The following is a 26,628-nucleotide window of genomic DNA, read 5'->3' on the forward strand; positions in this document are numbered from 1 at the left end:
GAGCTGAACTGAAAGAAGATTTGGTACATTTATACAATGGAATACTACCCAGCCATAAAAAAAGAATGAAACATGGATGGACTTAGAGATTATCATACTAAAAAGTGAGATGAGTCAGAATGAGTAAGATAAATATCATATGACATCACTTACATGTAGAATCTTAAATAAGACACAAATGAACCTATCTACAAAACAGAAACAGACTTACAGAGAACAGACTTGTAGTTGCTGAGGGGGAGAGGGGAAGAGAAAGGGATGAACTGGGAGTTTAGGGCTGGTATTCAAACTATTATATTTAGAATGGAGAGTCAATAAGTCCTAATGTAGAGCACAGGGAACTATACTCAGCTGGTGATAAGCCACCATGGAAAAAAATATTTAAAAAAATATAGTATATGTGTATAACTGAGTCATTTTGGTATACAGCAGAGATTGGTACAACATTGTAAATCAACTAAACTTCAACAAAAAAAATAAAATAAATTTTCTTGAACTTTGTGGGAATTCTCTAAAGCCCAAAGCAAAGGGAAAGTCCTCTAAGGAGTATTTGTGTCGGTTTGCTCTGTGCCTGAGGACACCAGCATCTCCTTTAAACTACAGTCCCTAGCCTATCATTCTTAGAACCGTGGAAATAATATAAATTCATCCAAATATGAAAGATATTGTTAGAGGAGATGGTTCTTTTCTTTAACCTCCCTCCAGTACCACACTCAATATTGCTGTCTGCTTCTGAGATGGGAGTTTTCTTTTTTTAATTCACCCTTTACCTAAGAACATAGCTCTTTCTTTTTTTTTGAATATAAATTTATCTATTTTAATTGGATGCTAGTTACTTTACAATATTGTATTGGTCTTGCCATACATCAGCATGAATCCACCATGGGTATACACGTGTTCCCCATTCTGAATCCCCCTCCCACCTCCCTCCCCGTACCATCCCTCTGGGTCATCCCAGTGCACCAGCCCCAAGGGGCATCATGCATCGAACCTGGACTGGCAATTCATTTCACATATGATATTATACATGTTTCAATGCCATTCTCCCAAATCATCCCACCCTTGCCCTCTCCCACAGAGTCCAAAAGACTGTTCTATACATCTGTGTCTCTTTTGCTGTCTCGCATACGGGGTTATCGTTACCATCTTTCTAAATTCCATATATATGTGTTAGTATACTGTATTGGTGTTTTTCTTTCTGGCTTACTTCCTGGATTTATGTAATAAATCTATGACCTGCACTGACCCAGTACTTTGTCTCCAATATCCCTTATGTTCCAAAGCTCTAGACCACCCATACCCAGCGGTTTCAATATATGCAAAGGATTCAAGGCTCATTTGTTGTCTTAGCCTACTCAGGCTGCCATAACAAAACATCACAGACCGAGTAGTTTAAACAATTTACTGTCCCACCGTTCTAGAGCCTAATAGTCCAAAGTCAGCGTTCTAGCAGATTTGACTTCTGGTGAGGACCCTCTTTCTGTATTGCAGACAGCTGCCTTCTCACTGCCTCTTCAGGCTGAGGAAGTGGGTAGAGGAAGTCAGATGTCTCCAGTGTCCTCTTAAAAAGACACTAATCCAGTCAGATCAGAGTACCATACTTCCAACTTCATTTAGCTTTAATTACTTCCTCAAAGGCCGCATCTCCAAATATAGCCACACTGGGGCCTGAGACTTCAAATTCAATATGAATTTTGGGAGGACATAAATACTCAGTCCACAACATTTGCCTCCAGGTTCTCCTGTTCCTCTTTATTTCCAACCTTGGTGAATTTTCATTAATTTCTTATAAGGAGTATTTGATTATTTCAAAAGGCTTTTTTTATTCATTGTTGTTGAGTATTTTTAGATGTCACGCAGCAGACACGGGTTTCAGAATCTCTAGCTTTACATATTGCCAGAAAAAGTCCTCTCTTCTCTGTGTATAATCTTGCAATAGGCAGTGCTATCCAATTTCATATACATGCTTCAAATAACACATCAAATTTATATTTCTAGCCCTAACTTCTCTCCTAAGCTTGAGATTCATTGCCAGCTGCTACTTGTAATCTTTACTTGGAAGTTTATAAGATATTTAAAACTTAATGTATCCCAATCAGAACTTATAGTTTTCCTCTCAAATCTGCTCTTCCCTGATTTCCCTGTCTCAGTATATATGAAACACCAAATTACTCTAGCCAAAAAACCCAGACATCAACCTTGATTCCTCATTTTTCCTTCCTTCCCACATAAGTTGAAGTACAAGTCCTTTCTTCCCTATTTTCAACCTAGAGCCTCATTCTGTCCCCTGTGCTCCACCTTCTTATCCACCACTTTTGTCCAAGTCACCATAATGTCTCATTTGAGTACTGCTATCACCCCCTAAGTAAGCACCCTGCTTCTATACTAACCGTCCTAAAACCAGACTCCACAAAGCAGTTAAAGTGATCCTTTCAAAATGCAAATCACATCACATCTCAATAATTTAAAATTCTCCATTTGTTTCCCATTACAAGTCTAACCTTCTCATTGAGGCCTAAACGAGGCCCTAAATGTTATAACAAGTGCCCATCTCTCAGAGTTCACCAAGTCTGTGTGCCCCTGCACTCACCACACCTGAGCACTCTGGATCTCTATTTCTCAAATCACTTAGTTCAGTCCCATCTCAGGGCCTTTACACCTGCTGTTCCCCCTGCAGGAACACAATTCACTATGATGGCTGTTTCACTGGGTTCTCAGCTCAATTGCCACCTTCTTCCTAACCCTGCTAGATAGTTGTCATTTGTTCATCCAAACATAGTGTCTACCCTTCTCCATTACACCCTGTCCGCCAGGAAGCTGACCTTCACAAGATGCATCAACCAGGCCTCTTTGCTCTCTGTCTCTCTGTTGGGTTTTGCCAGTGGGAAGCAATGGCAGGAAACAGAAGGGCAGAAGGAGAGAAAGATCTAGGTATTTCCCTGGTTCCCCCCATGCTGAGTTGTTGGTTGGTGGTAGCCATGATCTTTTACCAAAGTTCTATAGCCATCACTTCCCGTAAGTTTCCACTAATGGCTCCTTCCCTTTATCCCTTTAAGATCTCTTATCCCTTTAAGATCAGGAGCAACAGCCTATCTTGGGGTCTAGGGTGTTTCATCATCCCTTGTTTGCATCCCTTTTACCTTGAATATGCCATCCATTTTCTTATGTATTATGTATTAGTATTATGTATTAGTCTGCTAAGATTGCCATTATAAAGTATCACAAACTGTGTGGCTTAAATAACAGAATTTTATTGTCTCACAATTCTAGAAGTTAGATATCCAAAACCAAGGTGTGGACAAGGCTGGCTCCTTCTGAGAACTGGGGAGAATCTGTTTTATGCCTTTCCCCTAGCTGATGAAGGTTTTGCTGGCAATCTTTGACATTCCTTGGCTTATAAAAGCATCACCCCAATCTCTGCCTTCATCTTCACATGATGTTTTCTGCCTGTGTGTCTCTGTCCAAATTTCTCCTTTATGTCATATTGAATTAGAAATTACTCTAATGATGGAATTTAACTAATTGGATGTGCAATGACCCTATTTCCAAACACGGCCACATTCTGAGGTACTTTTCAAACTGTTCATGGGGTTCTCAACAAAGGTCCATCTAGTCAAAGCTTTGGTTTTTCCAGTAGTCATGTTTGAATGTGAGTTGACCATAAAGAAAGCTGAGTGCTGAAGAATTGAGGCTTTTGAACTGTGGTGTTGGAGAAGACTCTTGAGAGTCCCTTGGACTGCAAGGAGATTCAACCAGTCCATCCTAAAAGAGATCAGTCCTGAATATTCATTGGAAGGACTGATGCTGAAGCTGAAACTTCAATACTTTGGCCACCTGATATGAAGAACTGACTCATTTGAAAAGACCTTGATGCTGGGAAAGATTGAAGGCGGGAAGAGAAGGGGATGACAGGGGATGAGATAGTTGGATGGCATCACTGATTCAATGGACATGAGTTTGACTGGGAGTTGGTGATGGACAGGGAAGCCTGGCGTGCTGCAGTCCATGGGGTCGCAAAGAGTCGAACACAACTAAGCAACTGAACTGAACTGAACTGAGGTACTCGGGTAGGATTTCACATATATTTTGGAAAGACACGATTCAACCCATAACACCTTTTGGGGCTCTGATAGATATTTCCTACCTGTCATTACTGTTCATCACATTTCCCTATTTTATCTTCTTATGGTATTCATCATTATTTGAAATTATTTCATTTGTATGTACATATATTTGCTCTCTCATTTCTTTTTCTTTCAATAGAATACAAGCTGCATGATGGCAAGGTTTTTTTGGTTTTGTTTTGCTTTTGCTTTAACTTTATAGTATCTGACACATACTAGGAGGTCAATAAGTACTGAATAAATGGCAATATCTAAAGTTTGGTTTAGAATCTTAAACTGCTATAGATTCTAGTTATTACTGCATATAAATTATAATGTTCATTTGCTACTGTAACATCTCTGTTACCCATAAAGGAAGTTTACATTCGGTATTTGAGGAAACATTCTCATGGAGAATGAGGACACTTGGGCTTTTTTGGTCCCAAGTCTTCATTTATTTAATGGGTCATATAAAGGAAATCTTGTAATCTCTCTGAATCTCTCCAAATGGGGATAAAAAGTTTTCTATCCCTAAGCCACTAAGGTTGGTGGCAATGTTTTTTTAGCTTCAAAGTAATATAATTCAGCATTAGTTCTTAGCAGAGATCAGGATAACAATGGCTCTTATGGGTAAACCATCTTACAGTAAGTATTGGAATGCTTTTAAACCCTGCTTTCACCCTCCTGGGCATAATATTAAAGTTATGTATTTCACATTTGTCTTCACCACAAAATCTACCAGAAAATAGAGGCGAGTGTCTTAAATGTGACTCACTAGTAGTACTCTGCAGTGTGTGTATCTGTGTGTCACACTGCAGCTGGTGTGATAGGCACCAGCCCATCTATATGCATATACACTCCTCTTACTATGGTGAGAAATCAAGGTTCATAGAATACAAATGTCATTTCTTGCTACTAAGGAGGTTTTATCCAAACCTGTGATTTTAGAGTTTCTCCTTCTGTTCACTAACTGGAGGACTAAAATGGAGCTGGCAGTGGTTTAGTCGCTAAGTCGTGTCCGACTCTTGTGATCCCACGGACTATGGCCTGCCAGGCTTCTCGGTCCATCTGGAACCGCAGAAGACTATAATCCAGCCCTTCTTTATAGAGACGAGGAAATCAAGGGTCAGGATGATGAAGTGAATTATTTAAGGTCATTTAATGTCTTTGTATTACCACAGAGGTGACCATCCCTAGAGACAGACAATCCTGTCCTGATTTGCCTGAATAGAGCTTTCCCAAGGTTCTCCAGCATATTCAGACTTTAAAGACCCTGGACTTGTAGCTAGCTTGGATTCTAGGATTTCAGTCAGAAGGTTGAATCCTAGGAACCAGCTACTTCTTCCTTCTTACTGCCAGAGGAGAACTATTTTAAGAGACAGCCAAGGAACCCCTTGAAAAAACCAGAGTTTGCTCATTTCCTCAGGTCCAATACAGCACCTAGGACCTCAGTCTGCACCAGCCCAAGGAGAGTCCATTCAATTTCATGGCTTATCCTTGCCACTTATCCTTCTCACAATCTCTTACCCTCATGCTACTACCCTGGGACTCTTTTCTCTGGTCTTCCTTCCACTAAAGATATCCCATTCATTTGGCAAACATTTATCAAACACCTATTATGTGTCAAGCATCCTACTAGAACCTAGACATAACAAGATGGCATTTCTTCACTCAAGAAGATAACACTCTGGCAAGCGAGAATATAAAGACATAATTCTTTTAAAGTGTGTTAAGTGGAGTATGATTGTGGAAAAAGATAGGAGTGAGCTGTTTCCTGACTCAAGACAGTTTGCATTAATATAGTGAACACTTAGTCCTTCACATTTCTCTCATCGATTTCCTCTTTCACATCCCTCCTGTTGCCCTGGTTCCAGGCTTTATTATTTCTTAACTGAACTAGAGCAATGCCTTCCTAACTTTCTCTCTGTCTCCAGTCTCACCTTTGCCAGCCTTTCACTTCTCTACCAAAACGATATAGGAAAAAAAAAAAAATCAAATCAGTATGTCTGCAACATAGTAGAAACTGAAAAAATACTTATTGAATAACATCACTCCATATCAGTTCAGTTCAGTTCAGTCACTCAGTCGTGTCTGACTCTTTGCAACCCCCATGAATCGCAGCATGCCAGGCCTCCCTGTCCATTACCAACTCCTGGAGTTCACTCAGACTCACGTCCATCGAGTCAATGATGCCATCCAGCCATCTCATCCTCTGTCCTCCCCTTCTCCTCCTGCCCCCAATCCCTCCCAGCATCAGAGTCTTTTCCAATGAGTCAACTCTTTGCATGAGGTGGCCAAAGTACTAGAGTTTCAGCTTCAGCATTATTCCCTCCAACGAAATCCCAGGGCTGATCTCCTTCAGAGCAGGGACGGCTGCGACGACGCGCAGAGCGCGGCGGAGAGGGGCTACCCCACGGCCGAGGTCAGGGGCAGAGGTCGGGAGGACCCCATGCTGGAGGGGCGGCGGCCGAGAGGAGCTACCCCGCGTCCATGGTCAGGGGCGGCGGCGGAGAGTGCCAGGCTGCGACAGCGCAGGATCAGCCGAGAGGAGCTACCCCCGCCCGAGGCCAGGGGCTGCGGCCAGGAGGAGCGACCCCACATCCAAGGAGCGGTGGCTGCGCAGGCGCCAGAGGGCCTAAGGAGCTATTCCACGTTCAAGGTTGGGAGGGGCGGTGGTGAGGAGATACCCCTCGGCCAAGGTAAGGAGCAGTGGCTGCACTTTGTGCGAGCAGCTGTGAAGAAATACCACACGTCCAAGGTAAGAGAAACCCAAATAAGACGGTAGGTGTTGCAAGAGGGCAGACACACTGAAAGCATAATCACAGAAACTAGTCAATCTAATCACACTAGACCACAGCCTTGTCTAACTCAATGAAACTAAGCCATGCCCTGTGGGGCCACCCAAGACAGGCGGGCATGGTAGAGAGGTCTGACACAATGTGGTCCACTGGAGAAGGGAATGGTAAACCACTTCACTATTCTTGCCTTGAGAACCCCATGAACAGTATGAAAAGGCAAAATGATAGGATACTGAAAGAGGAACTCCCCAGGTCAGTAGGTGCCCAATATGCTACTGGAGATCAGTGGAGAAATAACTCCAGAGACAATGAAGGGATGGAGCCAAAGCAAAAACAGTACCCAGTTGTGGATGTGACTGGTGATAGAAGCAAGGTCCAATGCTGTAAAGAGCAATATTGCATAGGAACCTGGAATGTCAGGTCCATGAATCAAGGCAAATTGGAAGTGGTCAAACAGAAGATGGCAAGAGTGAACGTCGACATTCTAGGAATCAGCAAACTAAAATGGACTGGAATGGGTGAATTTAATGCAGATGACCATTATATCTACTACTGCGGGCAGGAATCCCTCAGAAGAAATGGAGTAGCCATCATGGTCAACAAAAGAGTCTGAAATGCAGTACTTGGATGCAATCTCAAAAATGACGGAATGACCTCTGTTCGTCTCCAAGGCAAACCATTCAATATCACAGTAATCCAAGTCTATGCCCCAACCAATAACGCTGAAGAAGCTGAAGTGGAACAGTTCTATGAAGACCTATAAGACCTTTTAGAACTAACACGCAAAAAAGATGTCCTTTTCATTCTAGGGGACTGGAATGCAAAAGTAGGAAGTCAAGAAACACCTGGAGTAACAGGCAAATTTGGCCTTGGAATATGGAATGAAGCAGGGCAAAGACTAATATAGTTTTGCCAAGAAAATGCACTGGTCAGGGCAAACACCCTCTTCCAACAACACAAGAGAAGACTCTACACATGGACATCACCAGATGGTCAACACCAAAATCAGAATGATTATATTCTTTGCAGCCAAAGATGGAGAAGCTCTATACAGTCAGCAAAAACTAGACCAGGAGCTGACTGTGACTCAGATCACGAACTCCTTATTGCCAAATTCAGACTTAAACTGAAGAAAGTAGGGAAAACCACTAGACCATTCAGGTATGACCTAAATCAAATCCCTTATGATTACACAGTAGAAGTGAGAAATAGATTTAAGGGACTAGATCTAATAGATAGAGTGCCTGATGAATTACGGATGGAGGTTCATGACATGGAGGTACAGGACACAGGGATCAAGACCATCCCCATGGAAAAGAAATGCAAAAAAGCAAAATGGCTGTCTGGGGAGGCCTTACAAATAGCTGTGAAAAGAAGAGAAATGGAAAGCAAAGGAGAAAAGGAAAGATATGAGCATCTGAATGCAGAGTTCCAAAGAATAGCAGGAAGAGATAAGAAAGCCTTCCTCGGTGATCAATGCAAAGAAATAGAGGCAAACAACAGAATGGGAAAGACTAGAGATCTCTTCAAGAAAATTAGAGATACCAAGGGAACATTTCATGCAAAGATGGGCTCGATAAAGGACAGAAATGGTATGGACCTAACAGAAGCAGAAGATATTAAGAAGAGGTGGCAAGAATACACAGAAGAACTGTACAAAAAAGATCTTCACGACCCAGATAATCATGATGGTGTGATCACTCACCTAGAGCCAGACATCCTGGAATGTGAAGTCAAGTGGGCCTTAGAAAGCATCACTACGAACAAAGCTAGTGGAGGTGATTGAATTCCAGTTGAGCTATTTCAAATCCTGAAAGACGATGCTGTGAAAGTGCTGCACTCAATATGCCAGCAAATTTGGAAAACTCAGCAGTGGCCACAGGACTGGAAAAGGTCAGTTTTCAATCCAATCCCAAAGAAAGGCAATGCCAAAGAATGCTCAAACTACCACACAATTGCACTCATCTCACATGCTAGTAAAGTAATGCTCAAAATTCTCCAAGCCAGGCTTCAGCAATACGTGAACCATGAACTCCCTGATGTTCAAGCTGATTTTAGAAAAGGCAGAGGAACCAGAGATCAAATTGCAAACATCTGCTGGATCATGGAAAAAGCAAAAGAGTTCCAGAAAAACATCTATTTCTGCTTTATTGACTATGCCAAAGCCTTTGACTGTGTGGATCACAATAAACTGTGGAAAATCTGAAAGAAATGGGAATACCAGACCACCTGACCTGCCTCTTGAGAAAGCTGTATGCAGGTCAGGAACCAACAGTTAGAACTGGACATGGAACAGACTGGTTCCAAATAGGAAAAGGAGTACATCAAGGCTTTATATTGTCACCCTGCTTATTTAACTTCTATGCAGAGTACATCATGAGAAACGCAGAGCTGGAGGAAGCACAAGCTGGAATCAAGATTTCCGGGAGAAATATCAATAATCTCAGATATGCAGATGACACTACTTTTATGGCAGAAAGTGAAGAAAAACTAAAGAGCCTTGATGAAAGTGAAAGAGGAGAGTTAAAACCTGGCTTAAAGCTCAACATTCAGAAAACAAAGATCATGGCATCCGGTCCCATCACTTCATGGGAAATAGATGGGAAAACAGTGGAAACAGTGTCAGACTTTATTTTTTGGGGCTCCAAAATCACTGCAGATGGTGACTGCAGCCATGAAATTAAAAGACGCTTACTCCTTGGAAGGAAAGTCATGATCAACCCATTAACTTTAAGAAGTTTAAAAAGCAGAGACATTATTAAAAAGCAGAGACATTACTTTGTCAACAAAGGTCCATCTAGTCAAGGCTATGGTTTTTCCAGTGGTCATGTATGGATGTGAGTTGGACCATAAAGAAAGCTGAGCACCAAAGAATTGATGCTTTTGATCTGTGGTGTTGGAGAAGACTCTTGAGAGTCCCATGGACTGCAAGGAGATCAAACCAGTCCATCCTAAAGGAGATAAGTCCTGGGTGCTCATTGGAAGGACTGGTGTTGAAGCTGAAACCCCAATACTTTGGCCACCTGATGCAAAGAGCTGACTCATTTAAAAGACCCTGATGCTGGGAAAGATTGAGGGCAGGAGAAGGGGACGACAGAGGATGAGATGGTTGGACGGCATCACGGACTCAATGAACATGGGTTTGGGTGGACTCCGAGAGTTGGTGATAGACAGTGAGGCCTGGCTTGCTGCAGTTCAGTGGGTCACAAAGAGTCAGACATGACTGAGTGACTGAACTGAACTGATGTGCCATTAACCAGGGAAAGTGATAAAGAGAAAGGTCGCTCAGTCATGTCTGACTCTGTGTGACCCCATGGACTATACAGTCCATGAAATTCTCCAGGCCAGAATAGTGGAGTGCGTAGCCCATTCCTTCTCCAGGGGATCTTGCCAACCCAGGGATTGAACCCAGGTCTCCCACATTGCAGGCGGATTCTTTACTGTCTGAGCCACCAGGGAAGCCCAATCAACCAGGGAATGGCTAAATAAATATAGTATATTCCAATCAAAAATATTATATATCAATGAAAAAAACAGAGAAGTAGTTTTAAAGACTTACCTCAAAAGATTTTAAACATATTTTTAAGTGAAATACAAAGGGAAAAATTATATGTACTATATGATACTATTTTTACAAAAAGCAATATTATACATATGCCCAAATTACAGATGTATTATAAAAATGCTTATAATAAAAAATACACCCAACATATTTAATATGGTTAAATTTGGGGTAGACACTCAATTTGGAGTGAACATGTTCCAAAGTGATTTCAACAGTCTTCATACTATAATCTTCTTCAAGAAGAATGTACTAATTTGGAACTATATATTAATTCAGAAATAAACATTTCTAAAAACCAAATTGCTTTCTCAATGTATCAAGTTCTACTGTAAAGATTATATGGTATTTTTTTAATATCAAGGTCAAGTACTTTATGTAATGAACAGACAAAAATGCCCATATGGCTATGTGTACATGAACTAATTAATCTGTAGCATAGGGAACTTAGAAATTATTAGCCTAATTTATAGTTAATTTGTTTAACTGGTACCTGACTTAGTTTTATTAGGTTAAGTTCCATATAGATAAGACAGTTCAGGTGAAAATTTTTATGTCTGTTTACTTGGGCAATTTTTACTGTTTAAACTGTTTAGAATCTAGAGGATCAAAGACCTGCCTCGCTGGTTTCAGTTATAACAAACTACTACATCAGAAATTTTTCTTCTTATCCTTTAGAGACGTTAAGACCTAGAAAATTCCCACAACTTATTAATAAAGAAGGCAGGTAAGTCATACATAACTAAGATGTTATATTTTAGCCAACCTGATAATTTCTTTCCCTTCATTTTAATAAATATTAACTATTGTTAACTATCATGTTTCCTTATAAATATGATCATTTACAATGAAAGCATTAGTTTATGAAGACGTGTATATATTTTATAAAGTAAAATAAAGTAAAAATAAAAATTAAAAAAATTTAAAAAAATTTTTGGCTAATAGATAAAAGTATTTTTAACAGGATATTATTCTAGAAATATTATCTACTTCATTTCCTAGTTTTGCAACTCAGGGAAATTATTGATGATGGGAATGGCATTTGATATGAAGAAGACACTTAAAATGTTCTGAAACTAGAAGTTTACAGTGAATTTTTGACAAATACATTATTTTTCCTTCACAAAGTGAATTTATTTATACCTTCTTAGTGAAATAAATGAACTTTAGTCATTTCCCATTTTATAATAGCTAACAAATGTACAACTTTATTGCTTCACCAGGAAAGATTTAATGGTGGTACATGTCTTTCCTTCCATCTTCTTTTTGGCTAGAAATCTTAGAATGAGGACTGTCTTCAATGGTGCTTTTATCTTTTTCTGCCTCTTAGGTGGTAAGTCATTAAGAACACATAAATCAAACAGAGGAAAAATTACTCAAGAAATTGCAGAATTATAAGTATTTAAGATGTTTATAGCAAAGCTTAAGTAAACCCTTAATAATAAGAAAGCGAAAATCGCTCAGTCGTGTCCAACTCTTTGTGACCCCCTGGACTGTAAAACAGTCCATGGACTTCTCCAGGCCAGAATACTGAAGTGGGTAGCCTTGGGGGATCTTCCCAACCCAGGGATCAAACCTGGAGCTAACATTCATTCAGCACTTCCTATATACCAGGTACTGGTCTAAATATTTTTATTAATGCACTGAATCCATGCCACAATCCTAAGAGTTAAGTGCTATTATTTCTCATTTTATATATGAGTACACTGAGTTGGTGTACTGAGATGGTGGCCTAGAAGTTGCTATTACACTGAGTTGGTGTACACTGAGCTGGTGGCCCAGAAGTTGCTATTACACTGAGTTGGTGTACATTGAGCTGGTGGCCCAGAAGTTGCTATTACACTGAGTTGGTGTACACTGAGCTGGTGGCCCAGAAGTTGCTATTACACTGAGTTGGTGTACACTGAAATGGTGGCCCAGAAGTTGCTATTACACTGAGTTGGTGTACACTGAGCTGGTGGCCCAGAAGTTGCTATTACTATCATTAAACTGGAACTAACCAAACTAGGCAGGAAGCCTTTATAAATATGGCCCAAGTTAAACAAACCAGGTCTAGCTGCTGGACTACCCATTTGTAGTCTCTACTTCCCACACTGCCCTCATTACTAAATACAGTTCACAACAGAGTTCTGATTATCCCTTGCAGAGTACAAGAGCAAATTCAAACTGCTAGGGTCTCTGCTGTATTTGAAGTCTTTATACTCCTCTTCTGTAAAGAATGTGTAGGGGGACACTGGAATAGGTGAAAATTTTCAAGAGACTAGCTTTTATCATGAAAAAAATTATTCAGGCAGGGGATTGTATTAATTTTGTTGGATACATAGAAAAGATGTGAGGGTTAAAGAAAAGGATTCATCATAGAAATTTTGAAGTAAGGAGTACCTTTGAAGTAAAGAGTACCCATGAAGCAAGGATGGTTATTTTAAAAATTTCACCATCATTGTGATTTATAATGTTTAAGTAATTACATATATATTTTTAATATGCATTTTAATAATTAAATATAGCCTGTTAGGTTTTCCCCACAATAAGGTCATAGAGTAGCATACTTCAGAATTAATCATGTGAGGAAACTATTAACTTAATGTAAAACCTGAAACTTTGAATTTAGTTGTCAAATTGGAATGTATCATGTGTAGCTATAAAACCAACAATACATTTTCAGACAAAAAGAGACTGGAAGAAAGGATATGGGATCTGTGAATATGTTGATAAGTAGTCATGTGATGGAACAAGTACAGTCAACAAGTACAGTCAAAAAGTACAGTCAACAAGTACAGTCAACTTTTAGGCCTTAGCCTAAAAGTTAAGGCATTGTCTTCAGTTACAGTAAAGAATATCAGGGCCAATTTTTTAGGAAGAGGGCTATCGAAGTTGGGTGTGGAATCAGAAGGAAGGAGAGAGCGAAAGAAACTAGAACAGATCTCATCCAGGAAAACAGTCCAAGGGCCTTAGGCATGATGGAGAAAGATCCGGCATCATGTAAGCACCCCAACATGCAGGGCCACTGAGCCATGCAGTGGATCTCTAAGGACAAGTTGTAAATTGAGAAATCATGAGTCCAGGAGGAAAATTCACTTGGGCGTGACTTGAAGAAGCAAACAGCTCTAGTACTCTGGGCAGGTAACTGATCCTGAATCTTGGAAGAATCAAAATCTCCAGCAAGAAGAAGGTTACATCAGAACGTTTGGGATTCACAAAGGTAGGCAGCTTCAGTGACACGGAGTATTTGCTCAAAACAAGGGGTTTTGATTCAAACAGACCTTTTTTAACTCCTGTCTCTGCCTCTGGAGTGAACTACTTAAAATTTTATGACCTCAGTTTCCTTTTGTGTGAAATGTCGAAAACTATACCTGCCTGAAAGGTTAGTTGTGGGAAATGACTGGGCTAATGCATGTCAATTGCTTAACAGTCTCCTTGGCAGAAACTAAGTTCTTTTTTTTTTTTTTAAATTTTAATTTTTACTTTATTTTACTTTACAATACTGTACTGGTTTTGCCATACATTGACATGAATCCACCACGGGTGTACATGCGATCCCAAACATGAACCCCCCTCCCACCTCCCTCCCCACAACATCCCTCTGGGTCATCCCCATGCACCAGCCCCAAGAAAATAATAGCAAATGAAACAACTGACAAACAACTAATCTCAAAAGTATACAAGCAACTTATGCAACTCAATTCCAGAAAAATAAACGACCCAATCAAAAAATGGGCCAAAGAACTAAATAGACATTTATCCAAAGAAGACATACGGATGGCTAACAAACACATGAAAAGATGCTCAACATCACTCATTATTAGAGAAATGCAAATCAAAGAAACTAACTTCTTTAAAAAAATATTTGCTGGTTGATCATTGATTATAGATTGAAAGTTTGTCATGCTCAGGGATAGTACTAATGTGAACCAAATAAACCAAAATGTCTTGAGAAGAGTTTGAAACTGGAGAGAGTGGTCAACGGAGATTAGTCAGCCTCATTAGCCAGACTAATTTCTATTAAAAGTGATCTCTTCCAACTCCCAATATGTCAGAACTATAAAACACATTGCACAGGACTTCCCCAGTGGTCCAGTGGCTAAGATTCCAAGCTCCCAAAGCAGGGGGCTCAGGTTCCATCCCTGGAAACTAGGTCCTACATGCTGCGACTAAGAGTTTGCATGGCGCAACTAAATATCCCACATGCCACGACTAAATATCCCACATGCCACAAGGAAGATTGAAGATTCCATATGCTGCAACTAAAACCTGGCACACTAAATAAATAATTTTTTAACAGATTATTTTTAAAATATTTTGCACAAAATATTTCATAAATGTTTCTTTGGAGTTAATCAGTGAATAGGAGTGGAACGGCAATGGTTTTCATATATTAAAAGATTGGAACAATGAACATAAGACAAATTTTAGTTCAATTTCTGAAGAATCCGTTAACAATCTGAGCTTTTTTTTAATGATGAGCTCTGCATCATAAGCCAAGACTTCCTGCAGGGGTTATTACAAAGGCAGCTCCTGAATTCGGTAGAACCAGTGCTTCTCAAAAACTGGTCCAGACATATTCATTCAAATCACAAGTCCTCCACTGTTTCTGGGCACCTAAAATACAGATTCCTGGGCTCCACCTCCTATAGATTCTAACTTAGGTGCTGTGGAGGCTGTGGAAATGTGTTCCTTTTAACTGCTTAAGTAAATCTGATGCATAGTCAGATTTGAAAAGGGATCTTCAAGTTAATGTCTTCCAATCTCCCTATGTTGACTAAATTCAAGAGTCTCTGGGCTACTTCCACATAACCAAAACAAATAACTCTTTTAAGCCAAAATAAAATGAACACAGATTTTCACAGCCTGCACAGAACCTGACTTAGAGGCTACCAATGTGAGAAAGAGGGCTTCCCTTGTGGCTCAACGGTAAAGAAGCTGCCTCCAGTGCAAGAGACACGGGTTCGATCCCTGGGTCAGGAAGATCCCTTGGAGAAGGAAATAGCAACCCATTTCAAAATTCTTGCCTGGGAAATCCCATGAACAGAAGAGCCTGGCAGGCTACAATCCATGGGGTTGAAAAAGAGTTAGATACAACTTAGTGACTAAACAACAACAAAACCTAAACATTAAGCAATAAATGCTCACAGAGAACCTACTATATATAATGTACTGCCTTAGACATTGAAACAAAGGCGTAACAGTGAATATATGGCTGAAATTAAATATTCTGGCCAAATAACTTTGGTTTAATTTAATTAGGCTCTGAGTTCCTGAATTTATTTTAACCAACCAAGTTGTTTAGCCCACCTGGCTTCATTTTTAATTAGTTCAGAGCACTTTCACTTCTTTAATGTTGCATATGTTATAAAAGCCCCCCCAATTAAATTCCAAAAATAAAATATTTTAAATGCATATGAGTTATTAGAATCAATTTATAAAACGTTTACTTTTTAAAATTGAAAATCACTACTTTATTTTTGGATTATTCTTTTCCCTCTTTTTTTCCCTCTCTGATGTCTTATCTCTATTTTCCCCTTATTTTTCCTATCCTGTACTTGAGCTGTTGGAGGTGTGATTTGTAGACAATGCAACCTCTCAATCCCCTTTCATGGATGTCTTTTGGACTTTGGAACCTGCAGAACAAAACCTGGACAGTACTGTATAAAAGAGGTCCTTATTAAAGGTAAGTCATGACACTTTAAAAATCTTTAATTAAAATGAGCACAGGAAAGCTGACGTAAGAGCAAACATTGAATGAGCATTTACTACATGTTAGATGCTTTACTAAGGGATTTACCTGGATTACATCACATCAATAAAACAATGATTTGAGCTGGATCTTGTCCCTATTCCCAATTTAAGAATGAGAAATCTGAGCAGAAATTTACATGATGTTACACAGTTAAGCAGTACTGTCTAATTCACATGTGAGTGTTTAACTCCAGAGCATGCATTCCTAAAGAAATCTATATACTGCCTCATTCACATCCTCACAAAAAATTAATACATAATTTCCTTCTAAGTGTAGGGCTCTGTGCAATCACATAGGTTTCATGTCCAGAAACCCAACCTTGTCCACATGAATTAAAGAAAGAAACAAAAACCCAAATGATGAAAACTAGAAGAAAATATTGGAGGATATATTTTAAGCTTAAAAGAAAGGAGGCTTCCTTAACATCCAAAAGGCAAGATTATAAAGGAAATAATAGATAGATTTGAATATATCAATATTTTAAAATTTATGAAATGAATGATAACCCCAAAATTAAAAAGATGAGGGCTAAACTGAGTGAAAATAATTGGAGGTAAATAACAGAAAAAATATTAATATCTGCCCAGAATAAATAACTTCTAAAAAACTAATTTTTTCAAAGACCAACAATCAAAAAGAAACAAAATTGTTAAAGGAGATATAAAGGTAATTTTCAGAAGAGGAGATATATATGACTTACCCTAAAAACATGAAAAGCTGCTCAACCTAAGAGTAAATATCAAAGAAATTCAAATTACAAAAATATTAGTTTTAACCCATCAGATTGCTAAAAATTACAAGAGTTTTGTAATATCAAGTGTTAGTGACTTTAAGGGAAAATGGGAACTCATACATTTTCTAATGACAGTTTAGATTGGTTTGGCTTTTTTAAGACAATTTGTGAATTTCAGTTAAAATTTTAAATGAGCTCAGTTTTCTACAAAGCAATTCATTTCTTGGAATCTACTGCAGAGAAATACATGTAACACAAAAAAGCATGTATCAAGGTAATTGCAACATTATGTTTAATAGGACAGTAACAGAAATTATCTAAATGTCTATAGGTAACTGTTAAACTATGATATATTCAGTTCATAGAGTGCTATGCAATACTTAGAATGAACAGATCCCTCTGTTAGCATTAAAAAATATTTTTGAAATTGTTGGGCAGAAAAAAAGTCAGGGGCAAAACAGTATGTGTAGTATACCACTTGTATATAAAAATCCACAAAGCAAAATGCTCAAATTCTCTATGATAATGGAAGAGAAAAATGAGATAATGAGAGAAAAAATGAGATAATGGAGGAAAAAATGAGAGGAAATCAAAGTCAGTTGAGAGAGAGGAAGAGAATCTGAGGTAATATCTGCTGGGATGCTGGTTTTAATAGGGTTATTTGAGCTTTGTCCAACTGATGTACCTTCATCCCCTCTCTGAATTACAAGTTCCCTCTGACTCTCACCTGTGCCAATCAAGAGCCCCTTCCTTATCAAAGAGGAAAGGAGCCAAGCCCCTCTACCCCCAGAGTCCTGAAATATTAGCTTTCAGTGACTGCTCTTCTCTTCCTGAATATGTACAGGTAGACCTCTAGTCAGCTTATCATAAAAACTCTGCACATAAAAGCCTGGAAGCTTATACAGCAAAATCTTGACAATATATATCTATAGGTTGGGTCAAGGACCTAGAATAATTACAATGTTGTGGCTCAGAGGTTAAAGCGTCTGCCTCCAATGCGGGAGACCCGGGTTCGATCCCTGGGTTGGGAAGATCCCCTGCAGAAGGAAATGGCAATCAACTCCAGTATTCTGGCCTGGAGAATCCCATGGACAGAGAAGCCTAGTAGGTTACAGTCCATGGGATCGCAAAGAGTTGGACACGACTGAGCGACTTCACCTCAAACCTCACCAAGGAAGAACAGTTTTCTAACATGTAAAGTCTGCCATTTCACACTGACACAAAACAAATACAATTGGAACTTAGGCTTTTGATGGTTTTATCAACAATTTTTCAACTCTATTGACACTTTCACAGGATAATTCTTTGTTATATAGGGTTATTTTGTAGGATGGTTAGCACATCGCTGGCTTATACTCACTTCATCCTGGTAATATCTTCTAAGTTGTAACAATAAACATGTTTCTGGGGATGTCCCTGGCAGCCCAGCAGTTAAGACTTGGCCTTCCAGTGCAGAGGGTGTGGGTTTGATCCCTTATTGGGGTAAGCCATGTGGTATAGCCAAAAAAAATTTTTTAATGAGAAAGATATTCTGTTAGAAGAATGAAAAGTCAAAAACTGGAATAATATTTGATAAAGGATTCATTTTCAAAATATATATGTCATTCCTAAAATTCAATAATAAAAAGTGGTTCTGGGCATTATCTAATGTCTTTAGGTTGGGGAGCAAAATTACTCCCAATTGAAAAAGACTGCTGTTTTCTCAAATTTCCAAAGAGTCATATGTTTTGCTGCCTTTAGAGAAATGTTTTTGGTGTTCTCCCCCATACAACTGGGGGAGTTACTAGACAGTACTGTCACTTACTTTGTACTTCTGTGTATTTTCCACATTTTCTACAGTGAACATGTATTACTACTTATAATTGGGGTAAAATTAAATGAGGTCAAGGACATGCCTCCATTCCTAAGAAGCACTTACACATTTAAACAACTCTTATGTGGATTCAGCCCTTTGAATAGCTCATGACCTGGGTAAAACTGAGGGATGATTATTAGGAAGTCTCCAAACAGCCAACATTTCAGAAACTTCTACATAGTGAAAGGCAATTGCATAGCTTTTGCCCACTGAGTTTGAAAGCTATTTTGTTTCACAGTTCCAAAGCTTTGTATTGTAATGTACCCAACTAGAATAACTTTAGGTGGGAGTTCTTAAAAGGCAAGATGATTGTATTCTCATAGATCTAGAGCTTCCACTTTGTTTTCCTTTGTTGTTATTGTTTTGTTTTTTTTTTTTAATTGGAGAATAGTTGCTTTACAATGTTGTCTTAGTTTCTGCTGGACAACAAAGTGAATCAGTTCTATATATATATATATCCCCTCTTTTTAAAATATCCTTCCAATGTAGGTCATCATCGAACACTGAGTATAGAGTTCCCTGTGCTATACAGTCAGTTCTCAGTTATCTGTTTTATACATAGTAATGTATATATGTGGAGAAGGAAATGGCAACCCACTCCAGTGTTCTTGCCTGGAGAATCCCAGGGACAGGGGAGCCTGGTGGGCTGCCGTCTATGGGGTCGCACAGAGTCGGACACGACTGAAGCGACTTAGCAGCAGCAGCAGCAGCAGTGTATATATGCCATAAAAAGGAAGGAAACAGTGCTGTCTGCTGAAATGTAGTTAGACCTAGACACTGTCATATAGAGTGAAGTCAGAAAGAGAAAAACAAATATCGTATAATATCCCTTATATGTGGCATCTAGAAAAATGGTAGAGATGAATATTTTTCCCCCTTTTATTTTTCTGACCTGTTAGTTATCTGAAGCATCTGAAGCCAGGTGAGTTGCACCCTCTAAGGGGTTCTTCTACCATGATCTCTTGTTTCCCCCAGGTGGAATTCATTGGTATTCAATTGAAGGCTGCACAGAAAGCCAAGACCAGTGTTTTCAGAGAATCCTGACACCTCATCAAATTTACTCTACTCACTGCTGCTATCGTCCTTTGTGCAATTTCTGAGTCAGGGGCCCGTATCTAAATTGGTTCACTGATCAGTCAATCTCAAAGCCTGAGCCAGTCATCCCAAGATGGCAACTACCATCCATCAGCCCTCTGCAAAAGCCTCAGACCTGCAGGTTGTAGGAGCTATGGTCTGAAACCAAGGCTTTTAATGTGCCCAGCTTCTCAGCCACTACACCCATCTCATCTCAGAAACATCCGTTCCTACACCATTTTCTCCTCTCTCCTCTTTCTGTTTATTTCTCCTTCCAGTGATTTCAAAGCCAAAAAGCAAAAATGTGAGTGACTCTCTGAGTCAAATTATGCATGTGATATCTACTTTACTAATTTTCCTAAATATTTCCATACTCCAAAAAAAGTTACGAATGAGTTGTATCACAAGATACCAAGTGACTTGAAAGTGTTCATCTGGTTTCCAAAGCAAACTGCCTTACTCTTTCAGGTCAATTTATTGCACAAGAGAAACTGATTTAACAAATACTGTAGTAAAAATAAGCTGGGAATCAGCAAACCAGGGGTAAGAACTATGAACTCAAACGGCAAAGGTTTCAGGCAGGTGCAAGGGTTGGTACTTATTTTTCTCATCTGTGTTAAAATTTGTCAAAATTTTGGATTTCCATACTTCAACCACACATTAGTGCTTTGGCTAATCTAATTTTGGCAGATTAAGCAATTGAACTGAAGCAGGGAAATGGGTTTCCCTGCACAAGAAATTTTAAAGGTTTATAAATATACTTTGAACTGAAATTTGCATTTTTTTAATGTGCCACATAGTCAATTATTCTCATTCAATGCCCTACTTTTGCAATTTCAAGATTATTGTGTTTTAAAATTTAAAGTTATTTTTCTCTGTATTTCCAGGAGTTTGACACATTTAAGTGATAAATAATAAATCTCAATAAAACCTTCTTATGCTATTTTTTTTTCTCAGAACTTAGGGCAACATCTTATACACAGTGGGCCTTTAACAAATGCTTTTCTATAAACTTTGAAGTAAAAAAAGCATTAAAAAAATAATCCCAAGGAAACTAGATATCTTCCTCTACACTCATTTTACCTATATTCCTTAGACCACATTTTTGAAACCACAAAAAAAATTTGTTCATCCTAAAACTTAAATCCATTTGTTATTATTCTATCACTCTATGAATCAGCTACATTGGTAACCAGTGGTTATCCTAAATCAGTGAATTTCATGGAGATTTTACTTTTTCTTTAATGTAAGTAATGCTGTTTACCCAGTTTATAAATAAACTGGCAGGTGGTGTGGGGGGTAGGGAGGAGAATGACAAGATCAGATAATCAGTGACTAATTCCAGAGGGCTTCCCAAGCTTAATTCACAACCCAAGTGATGGAATGAGAGGTTGCTTGCTTTTTGATACTGAGCTGTGTTTAATCCCTTGTCAGTTGCATCATTTGCAAATATTTTCTCCTGTTCTGTGGGGTTTTTTTGTTTTATTTATGGTTTCCTTTGCTCCGCAAAAGGGTCTCAGTTTAATTAGGTCCCATTTGTTCATATTTGTTTTTCTTTTTATTACTCTAAAAGAAGTAGATCCAAAAAGATATTTCTGTGATTTATGTCAAAGAATGTTTTGCCTAAAAAAATAACAACTAGGAAGCAGGTGCAGGTGTTACTATTTTGTGTTACTAATTAGCCGATAACCTCGGCAAGTCTCTTTGGTCTCTCTGCACCTCATTCTCCTCATGTATAAGATGAATAGGACTGAATCACACAATCTCTCAGATCCCTTCAAGTTCTAACATTATAGGCATACCTCAGAGATATTGTGGATTCAGTTCTGGACTGCCACTAAAGCAAATATTGCAATATAGAGAGTCACATGAATGTTTTGATGTCCCAGTGCACATAAAAGTTGTATTTACACTACCCTGTGGTCCATTAAGTGTACAATAACATTATGTCAAAAAAAACACACCCCTTAATTAAATTCTTTATTGTCAAAAAATGCTAACCATCATCTGAGCCTTCAGCAAGTTGTAATCTTTTTAATAGTAGAGGATCTTGCCTCCATGCTGATAGCTGCTGGATGGTGGTTGCTATAGACTGGAGTGACTGCGGCAATTTCCTAAAATAAGAAAACAATAAAGTCTTCCACATGAATTGACTCTTCCTTTCACAAATGATTTCTCTATAGGATGCAATGCTGTTTGACAGAATTTTACCCACAGAATTTTACCCAGGCTGAAGTCGATCCTCTCAGACTCTGCCACTGCTTTATCAATTCAGTGTATATAATATTCTAAGTACTTTGGTGTCATTTCAATAGTCTTCACAGTATCTTCACCAGGAGTTGTTTCCATCCTAAGAAACCCCTCTTTGCTCATTCATAAGAAGCAACTCTTCATCCCTTAAAGTCTTATCATGAGATTGCCACAATTCAGTCATCTTCAGTCTAATTCTAGTTCTCTTGGTATTTTCACCACATATGCCATTACTTCCTCCACTTACGTCTGGCATTTAGCCCTCCAAGTCATCCAGGAGGGCTGGAATCAACCTCTTTCCAAACTCCTATTGATGTTGATATTTTGACCTTTTTCCATGAATCATAAATGTTCTTAATGGCATCTAGAATGGTGAATTCTTTCCAGAAGATTTTCAGCTGACTTTTCCCAAATTCATCAGAGGAATCACTGTCTATGCCAGCTGTAGCCTTATGAAATATATTTCTTAAATAAGAAGACTTGAAAGTTAAAATTACTCTTTGAACCGTGGGCTACAGAATGGATGTTGTGCTAGCACGTAGAAAACAACATTAATTACACTCTACGTCTTCATCAGAGCTCTTGCTCAGCAAGGTGCACTGTCAATGAACAGTAATAAAAACTTTTGAGAGGAATCTTTTTTTGAGTAGTAGGTCTCCGTAGTAGGCTTAAAATATTAAGCTAACTGTTGTAAACAGATATACTGTCAGGTTTTGTTGTTCTGTTCCTAGGGAACAGGTAGAATAGATTGAGCATAATTCTTAAGGGCCCTAGGGTTTTCAAAATGGTAAATAAGCATTAGCTTCAACTTCAAGTCACCAGCTACATTAGCCCCTAACAAGAGAGTCAGCCTGTCCTTTGAAGCTTTGAAGCTAGGTATTGTCTTCTCCTGTCTAACTATGAAAGTCCTAGATGGTATCTTCTTTCAATATAAGGTTGTTTCATCTACACTGAAAATGTTTTGTTTGTAGTCACCTTCATTATCTTAGCTGCTACTGCTGCTAAGTCACTTTGGTCGTGTCTGACTCTGTGCAACCCCATAGACAGCAGCCCACCAGGCTCCCCTGTCCCTGGGATTCTCCAGGCAAGAACACTGGAGTTGCGTTGCCATTTCCTTCTCCAATGCATGAAAGTGAAAAGTGAAAGTGAAGTTGCTCAGTCATGTCCAACTCTTCGCAACCCTATGGACTGCAGCCCACCAGCCTCCTCCATCCATGGGATTTCCAGGCAAGAGTGCTGGAGTGGGGTGCCATCACCTTCTCCAAATTATCTTAGCTAGATCTGGATAACTTGCTGCTTCATCTTGCATTTCTATGTTATGGAGATGGCTTCTTAAACCTCACAGACCAACCTCTGCCAGTTCCAAACTATCCTGCAGCTTCCTCACCTCTCTTATCCTTCATAGAACTGAAGAGTTAGGGCCTTGCTCTGGATTAGACTTTGGCTTAAGGGAATATTACAGCTGGTTTGCTCTCCTCTTCAGACCACTACAACTTTTTCTATAACAACATTAAGGCTATTTCACTTTCTTATCATTCATGTGTTCACTGGACTAGCACTTATAATTTGCTTCAAGAAATTTGCATTCACAACTTGTCTAACTGTTTGATGCAAGAGACCTAGCTTTCAGCCTCTTGGCTGGTATTCCTCACTAAACTTACTCATCTCTAGCATTTGACCTAAAGTACAGACATGTGACTTCCCCTTCACTTGAACACTTAGAGGCCAGTCTAGAGGGGTTTTTGTTCTGTTTTAGTATTTTATTATTTTTTATTATTAATCTATTTATTTGGCTGTGTCAGGTCTTAGTTGTGGGGTTCAGGATTTTCTAGTTGTAGCACTTGAGGTGAGTTGCCCTGTGACATGTGGGATCTTAGTTCCCTGACCAGGAATTGAATCTGTATTCCCTGCATTGAAAGTCTGATTTTTAACCTCTGGACCACCAGGGAAGTCCCTATAGAGTTATTAATTGGCCTAATTTCAAGATTTTTGTGTCTAATGGAATACAGAGGCCTGAGGAGTTGGAGAAAGATGAGGGAATAGCCATTCAATGGAGCAGTCAGAATACAGACACCTATCAGTTAAGTTCACCCATCTTAAATGGGTATGATTCATAGCACCTAAAATAATTACAACAGTAACATCAAAGATCACTGACCACAGATCACCAAAACAAATATAAAAGTGATGAAAATGTTTGAAGTATTGCAATAATTACCAAAATGTGACACAGAGACATAAAGTCAGCAAATGCTGTTAAAAGGAATAAAGTAGCACTGATAGATGCTCAATGCAGTTGTTACAAATCTTCCATTTATAAAAAATGCAATACTCTGAACTACAGTAAAGAAAAGCACAATAAAACAAGGCATACTTTTACACAACTCAACATTAACTAACACCTCTTTGCTACTGTTTCCTTACATTAAAAATAAGACTTGGTGCTGAATACAGGCCATGAGATAGTCTCTGAATATATGACCAATACTCACTTGGCTTTGTATTATCCATGAAATTGAAGGAGAAATGCAAACCATGACAACACTAACCATCACTGAAGCAGTTTAGCTGTGTGTCAATTTGATCCAAAAATCACCATGGGAACAAAAATAACTTTCCTATCCTTGAATTGGTACATTGAGTAATAACCTCAAAGAAGTCCATGTTCTAATCCCTGGAAACTATGAATATTTTACTGATGGGGCAAAAGTGACTTTGCTCATATGCTCATAGATTTTGAAATAAGGAGATTATCTGGTATTAACTGGGTGGTCCCCGATATTGTCATCACAAGGGTCTTTGCTAAGAAGGAAGCGGGAAGGTCAGAGTCAGAGAAGATGTGATGGTGGAAGCAGAGTCAGAGAGATCTGAAGCTGCTTTGCTGCTGTCTTTGAAGATGGATGAGAGGGGAAACAAGCCAAGGGATGTGGGTGACCTCTAGAAGCTGGAAAAGTCAAGGATGTAGTGTCTCCTAGCGCCTCCGAAGAAATGCAGCCCTGTGGATGCATTTTAGACTGGTGACTTCCGAAAAGGTAAAATAACCTGTGTTCTTGTTAAAGCAGCCGTGGGAAACATGTTCGATTGTGTGAGGAGTGCTGTGGCATCTCCCTTCTCCCAAGGCTGACACGCCCAATACTTGGTTTACATGGGATCTGATTTCAAGAGCAGCATCTTGTGTCATATTGTCTTCCTTTCATTCTAATGATTCCTCAGTGATAATTTCCCTCGAAACACACAGATGGCCTAGAACCATGCAATCGCCTCTTTTCATTTTACACCTCCCACTCAAGTCCCTATCCATTCAAGATTTCTTCAGCTAACAAAGTTATTTTTTTCCTATCACCCATACCTAGAAACAAAGTGATACCAGATTAGCCTGATTTTAATCTATTTATAAGACATTAGACTGAAGTGCTAATAAATCTATAGACTTCCCTTGATCCTCTGAATCCCAGGATGGCTTCCTTGTTGATTATATTTTCTTTCTGCAGCTGAAATAGAAACCTCAGGGGTTAATGCCTCTTAATTCATTTAAAGGAAAACTCTGCATTAGATAAATTGGGGGCATCTGGAGGACGTGGCAGAGAAGAGATGAACATGATTATATTAGCAAAGGAGGGATGATAACACTGCTGGCAATGTCAGTTACAAGGTCTTCTGAAGTTCTAGAGAGCACACATTTTATTATTTTATTTACTCATTATTAAAAGCACAATTTTTATAATCAATATGGCCATCGCTATTTTCCCCACTCTATGGATGAGGAGTCTGAGACTCCCCACATAGCTGAGAGGTGGCAGAGGGGGGCCTTCCTGTGATGTCCATATGACCTTCACCCCTCCACAAATGCCAGCCCTGGGGAGAAGCACATAGGTGGACAGTAAATTGAGCCTCTGGGAGAATATGACCCCGACTCCTTAGCATATGCTGCAGGTCTCTGAGGAGAAGGAAATGGCAACCCACTCCAGTATTCTTGCCAAGAGAATTCCATGGACAGAGGAGCCTGGTGGGCTGCTGTCCATGGGCTCCACAGAGTCAGACATAACGGAAGTGACTTAGCATGCATGCATGCATTGAAGAAGGAAATGGCAACCCACTCCAGTATTCTTGCCTGGAGAATCCCAGGGACAGAGGAGCTTGGTGGGCTGCTGCTTATGGGGTCGCGCAGAGTTGGACACAACTGAAGCGACTTAGCAGCAGCAGCAACAGTGGGTCTCTGAGAAATGAGACTTAATATCTTTGAAGGAAGTACAGAAGCAAAGACAGACATCAACCTCAATGGTATGGTTGATGATCGAACTCTGAGCTCCATAAGCAACTCTTGACTCTGACCAAGACTTTGGATAGGAAGAAATATTCAGTTATATAATGATGGAGCAAAATCTGAAGTGCTGAATATTATAAGCTACATAAACAGGGAGCCCTCTCTAAAATTTTTATTTTCTGCAGTGAAGAACTTCATGTGCTAATATCTTTATGGCTAAAACTCCAGGCTGATGTATTAGTATGATGTCAG

At 39.2% G+C, this 26,628-nt stretch overlaps 1 protein-coding gene across 1 annotated transcript; it reads left to right on the forward strand.

Annotated features, from left to right (window-relative positions):
• The first annotated feature begins 13,423 nt into the window (after positions 1 to 13,423).
• On the forward strand, positions 13,424 to 19,888 carry C2H9orf57 (chromosome 2 C9orf57 homolog). The gene is made up of 3 exons (XM_069573716.1): positions 13,424 to 13,445; positions 16,009 to 16,131; positions 19,764 to 19,888. The coding sequence occupies exons 1-3, from the start codon at positions 13,424 to 13,426 to the stop codon at positions 19,886 to 19,888; spliced, it is 270 nt and encodes an 89-aa protein (XP_069429817.1).
• Positions 19,889 to 26,628: the final 6,740 nt, after the last annotated feature.

The sequence above is a fragment of the Ovis canadensis genome, chromosome 2, assembly GCF_042477335.2.
Source record: "Ovis canadensis isolate MfBH-ARS-UI-01 breed Bighorn chromosome 2, ARS-UI_OviCan_v2, whole genome shotgun sequence".
NCBI lineage: Eukaryota > Metazoa > Chordata > Mammalia > Artiodactyla > Bovidae > Ovis > Ovis canadensis.

What these genes read in the sequence shown, in the direction of transcription:
- C2H9orf57 (XM_069573716.1), top strand. Translation starts at nt 13,424, where the DNA reads ATGGAGAAAGATCCGGCATCAT. An exon ending in GGAGAAAGATCCGGCATCAT is followed by an intron (nt 13,446 to 16,008) that starts GTAAGCACCCCA and finishes CCTGTACTTGAG; the next exon opens with CTGTTGGAGGTGTGATTTGT. An exon ending in AAAAGAGGTCCTTATTAAAG is followed by an intron (nt 16,132 to 19,763) that starts GTAAGTCATGAC and finishes TGTTTCCCCCAG; the next exon opens with GTGGAATTCATTGGTATTCA.